Genomic DNA, 5,240 nt, shown 5'->3' with positions numbered 1-5,240 from the left:
CAATCTATGCATTTTTCCATAAATGAATCCTTCACAAATTTTATTGATTTTGCCAATGTGAGGCAATCCTATAACCATATCTTTTTCTTTTAATAATTTCATGCCCTTGTAATTTAGATGTCCATATCTAAGATGCCATAGATATGGATCATTGGTGTTTTCACTTTTAAGGGCAAAATTATCATTTAGTGGCATTACAAGAGGAAAAACTTTGTTTGGAGTCATTTTGACTTTTGCCACTATATGATTTTTCTTTTTATCAAAGATTATGCATTCATTATTATTAAAATTTACTGCATAACCTTTTTTATTAATTGCCCCACACTTAATAGATTTTGGGTTAGCCCCGGAGTGTAAAGAACGTCAGAAATTAATTTTTTGTTACCTCCCTTTGTATGGACGGAGATGATTCCCTTTCCTTCAACATTTTGTAGTTTTCCATCACCACTTGAGAAGAGACTTTTCATCTAGTTGCACAAAAATCTTGCGATTGCCTGTCATATGATTACTGCATCCACTATCCAAATACCAAATATTTCCTGACTCTTGTTGGGCATTCATGCAAGAAAATAATTGTTCTGCTTCATTTTCTTCAGAAAAATTAGCTGTCTTTATCATTGTTGAACCAGCAATCACGTTGTGAATGATTTGAATTTTTGCATCTCTTGCACCTAAGTCTGTAATCTTTAGATGCATGATTAAATTTCTTGCAAATAGTGCATTGAGAGTTAGAGTTACCACTGAAATTTCTTTGACTTTTGTAGTCTCTTCCTTTGTTCCGGGCTTGAAATGAGGTTCGGCCTCCTTGTCCTTTTCCGGCCGTGCTCCTTCTTTGAAATGAATCCCTTCCTTGATTTTCTTGCTTCTTGTCTCCAGTATTGACTTTGGATTGAAATGCTTGCTCCATGACTGATTTGTAAATCTGCTCATTCTTTGTTCATGTGCCTCAAGAGAACTCATTAGCTCATGTCTAGTAGCTTAGACAAATCTTTGGATTCCTCGATGGCAGCAACAATATTCTCGAATTTTTGAGGCATACTTCTTAAAACTTTTTCAACAATTCTCTTGTCATCAAGGTTGTCTCCATAACTTCTAATTTGGTTGACAATTCTAGCAACTCGGCAAAAAAACTCATTAATAGATTCAATATCCTTCATTGCTAGATTGTCAAAATCTCTCCATAATGTTTGTAGTTTAATGGAGATGACCTTATCAAAACCTTGATATTCACACTTTAATATATCCCAAGCTTCTTTAGATGGCTTTGCACCCATGATTCTAGGAAAGATAGATTTGCTTACCCCTCGTTGTATGTTGAGAAGAGCACTTGCATCCTTTTTCTTGTTCATCTTGTACTGTTTCTGACGTGCTTCTGTCCAAGTTGTAAGTTCCTCATCATTTGCTGGTGCCTCAAAACCATCTTCAACTAGTTCCCACAAGTCTTGTGAGACAAATAAAGTTTTCATTTGGATGCTCCAATATTCATAGTAACTTTCATCACTCGACCCTCAAGGATAGATAGTTCCACTTGAGACACCCGAATATACCTGCAAAAGAAAAAACTTAAATACATAAAGCACTCATATAAGCTCACCATCTCTCGACCCACATTTAGTGAACTCACATCACTCAGCAGCCCTCCCATTTCTGATGCTATGGGGCTTCAAAATTGTCTCCGGCAAACTCCATTTATCAAGAAACCATTTGTCACCATTGGATCTAGGAATATTCTTAAGTGACAGCATTCTATCTCTAACCATTTGGATAACAGATTTAATGACCACCTCTTCAGGTTTTAGCTCTTTGTTAAAAATTCTGTTATTTCTCTCAATCCAGATCATGTAAACAGAACACAAGAATGCATTACTAATGATATTAACCCTCAAAGAGTTACCTTTAGTCTCCTTAGAAGCAAGTGTAACACTTTCAGGCCAACCAAGAACAGGCCACTTAATGTTACAAGCAACTTCAATGGCACTCCAGACTCTACTAGAGAAGATGCATTCAAAGAATAGATGAGAGTGGCTTTCCTCCAGGTGGAGGCAAAAGGGGCAGTGAGAGCTAGTGGACAGGCCAAACATACGGAGTCTATCACCAGTGTAAAGTCTATTGTGGAGAGCCACCCAAACAATGAAGCTGACTTTAGGGATTCTGTGAGGGCCCCACACAAACTTATGCCAAACCACTTTATCGAATTTCTTTCTCCAATGATTCCAAGCAGATTGAATGGAAAACTTACCATCAGTGGTAAGATTCCAAAAAGCTTGATCAGTGCTGGAAGGATTGGGATGAAAACACACAGGAGTAGAGGAGATTAGCTCCTGAATTTCCCAAGAGTTGGGAAAAGGCCACTTCTATGAATTTCAATTCCCTATAAGTTTCATTCTATTTATCTTCCTTTTCCCCAACTATCTCTTCTAGTTCTCAGGAAGAAAGTTTCTCTCTAACTCTCTCCGCCCCTCTCTCTTTTTTTCTAGGAACTAATTAGCTTAGGCAACGAACAGTTTCATTAGCTTAAGTGGGCAAGTTTAACTCGAACTAATCTTGCTAAGCCTCCAGAAAATAGATTTTACTTAGTGATTGTGCAAAACCGTATTAGTCGAACTTAAGCATCTCATTTAAAGTTTTCTAAATCACTAAAGTGTTCAATTCTCAAGTCCAAGAGGAAGAACTTGAATTCCCTTTAATTTGCATCCTAATTCCCTTTCTTTTCTCTAACTTTCTCTCCTACCACTCAAGAAGAAAGTTTTCCTCTAACTCTCTCCGTGCTTCTCCAACCCTCTCTCTTTTGTTCTAAGAACAAACTAGCTTAGGCAACTATTAGTTTCATTAGCCTAAGCGGCCAAGTTTAACTCAAACTAATCTTTCTTAGACTCCAAGAAAGAGAATATACGGTGCAATTGTAGCTTAACGACATTTCTTTTGCCTAAGCAACTCATTTAATGTTTTCTAAATCACCTAAGTGCTCAATTCTCAGGTCCCTGTAAATTCTCAGTAAATTACTCGATAAGTTCTCACTAAATTTTTTGTAAATTACTCAGAAAATTACTCAGTAAATTGTTAGTAAATTCTCAGTAAATTACATAGTAAATTTTCAGTAATTTACTCGGTAAATTTTCAGTAAATTCTCTATAAATTCTCAGAAAATTACCTAATAAATTCCCAATAAATTCCAAAAAAAAATCTAACTAAATTACTCAGTGAATTCTCAGTAAATTACACAATAAATTCCCAGTAAATTCTCAATAAATTAGTCAGTAAATTCTCAGTCAATTACACTATAATTCTCGGTAAATTACTCAGTAAAATCTAAATAAATTCTCAATAAATTACTCAGTAAATTCCCATTAAATTACTCAGTACATTTATTCAGTAAATTGTGAGTAAATTACCAAGTAAATTTCCAGTAAATTCTCAGTAAATTCCTAGAAATTGCTCAGTAAATCTCTAATAAATTCTCACAAAATTATTCAGTAAATTCTCGATAAATACTCAGTAAATCACTAAGAAAATTACTGAGTAAATTCTCAGCAAATTTTAAAAAAATTCTCAGTAATTTAATCCTTAAATTCCCAGTAAATTTCTTAGTAAATTTTCAGTAAATTCTCAGTAAATTGCTCAGTAAATTACTAGTAAATTCCCAGTAAATTATTCAGTAAATTCTCAATAAATTCTCAGGCAATTCCTTGCAAATTTTTCGTAAATTCTTAGTAAATTACTCAGCAAATTCCCAGTGTATTCTCAGTAAATTAATAAGTAAATTTCCAGTAAATTACTCATAAAATTCCTAGTAAAATTACTTAGTAAATTTCCAGTAAATTCTCTGTAAATTACTCCTTAAATTGTCTGTAAATTCCTAGAAAATTTCTCAACAAATTAAACAATAAATTCTCGATAAATTACCCAGTAAATTCTCTGTCAATTCCCTATAAAATCCCAGCAAATTACTCTGTAAGTTCTCAGTAAATTCTCATAAAATTACTCAGTAAATTGCCAACAAATGCTCAGTAGATTACTCAGAAAATTCTCAGTAAATTCTCTAAAAATTACTCATTAAATTTTCAGTAAATTACTCAGTTAATTCCCAATCAATTCTCAATAAATTCCCAGGAAACACTCAAAAAGTTGCGCCGTAAATTCCCAATAATTTTCACAGTAAATTCAATGTAAATTACTCAGTAAATTACTCTCTAAATTTTCAGTAAATTCCAAATAAATTCTCAACAAATTCCCAGTAAATTACACAGTAAATTCGTAATAAATTTTCTATAAATTACTTAGAAAATTTCTCAGTGAATTCCCTAAAAATTACTCAATTAATTACTGAGTAAATTACTTAGTAAATTACTCAGTAAATTCTCAGAAAATACTCAGTGAATTCTAAGTAAATTCCTTATAAATTCTCAGTAAATTACTCAGAAAATTGCCAGTAATTTCTAAGTAAATTCCCTGTAAATTCTCAATAAATTACTCTAGAAATTCCCACTATGCTCTCAATAAATTACACAGCAAATTCCCAGTAAATTCGCAGTAAATTACTCAGTGCATTACTCTGTAAATTGCTAATGAATTACTCAGTAAATTCTCAGAAATTACTCAGAAAATTTCCAGTAAATTAACAGTAAGTTCTCAGTAAATTCCCAATAAATTCTAACTACATTATTTAGTAAATTCCTAGTAAATTCCCAACAAATTACTTAGTAAATTCTTAGTAAATTTCGAGTGAATTCTCAGTAAATTACTCATTAAATTCTTTGTAAATTACTCAATAAATTCTCTGTAAATTAATCAGTAAATTCCTAGCAAATTCTCAATAAATACACAGTAAATTACTTAGTAAATTCATAGTAAATTCTCCGTAAATTCCCACAAAATTCCATGTAAATTCTTAGTAAATTACTCAGAAAATTCCCGGTAAATTCTCAGTAAATTAATTAGTAAATTCTCAGCAAAATTTTAGTAAATTACTTGGTAAATTCTTCATAAACTTGGCCACTTGAGAGCTAGAAGAGAAAGTAAGAGCAAAGAAAGAGAAATTGGAACAAAATGGAAATTCAAATTCATCCTTTTGGACTAGAGAATTGAACACTTAGGTGATTTCGAAATCGTTAAACGAGTTGCTGAAGTAAAACTAATATCGTCAAGCTAAAATTACTAAGAAAATTCTCTTTCTTAGAGGGTAAGCAAGATTAGTTTGTGTTAAACTTGGCAGAAATAATTAGTTACCACAACTAATTTGT

General features: G+C 32.5%; 1 protein-coding gene across 1 annotated transcript; it reads right to left on the bottom strand.

Annotated features, from left to right (window-relative positions):
- Positions 1-959: 959 nt before the first annotated feature.
- On the bottom strand, positions 960-1,466 carry LOC145819024 (uncharacterized). Its single transcript, XM_082913004.1, has one exon. It carries the CDS (start codon positions 1,464-1,466, stop codon positions 960-962), a length of 507 nt encoding a protein of 168 aa, XP_082769130.1.
- Positions 1,467-5,240: the final 3,774 nt, after the last annotated feature.

Source organism: Camellia sinensis, chromosome 2 (assembly GCF_055761805.1).
Source record: "Camellia sinensis isolate YWXY chromosome 2, ASM5576180v1, whole genome shotgun sequence".
Taxonomy (NCBI): domain Eukaryota; kingdom Viridiplantae; phylum Streptophyta; class Magnoliopsida; order Ericales; family Theaceae; genus Camellia; species Camellia sinensis.
The sequence above is the reverse complement of the archived record's forward strand: the minus strand, read 5'-3'. Positions and strand labels throughout refer to the sequence as shown.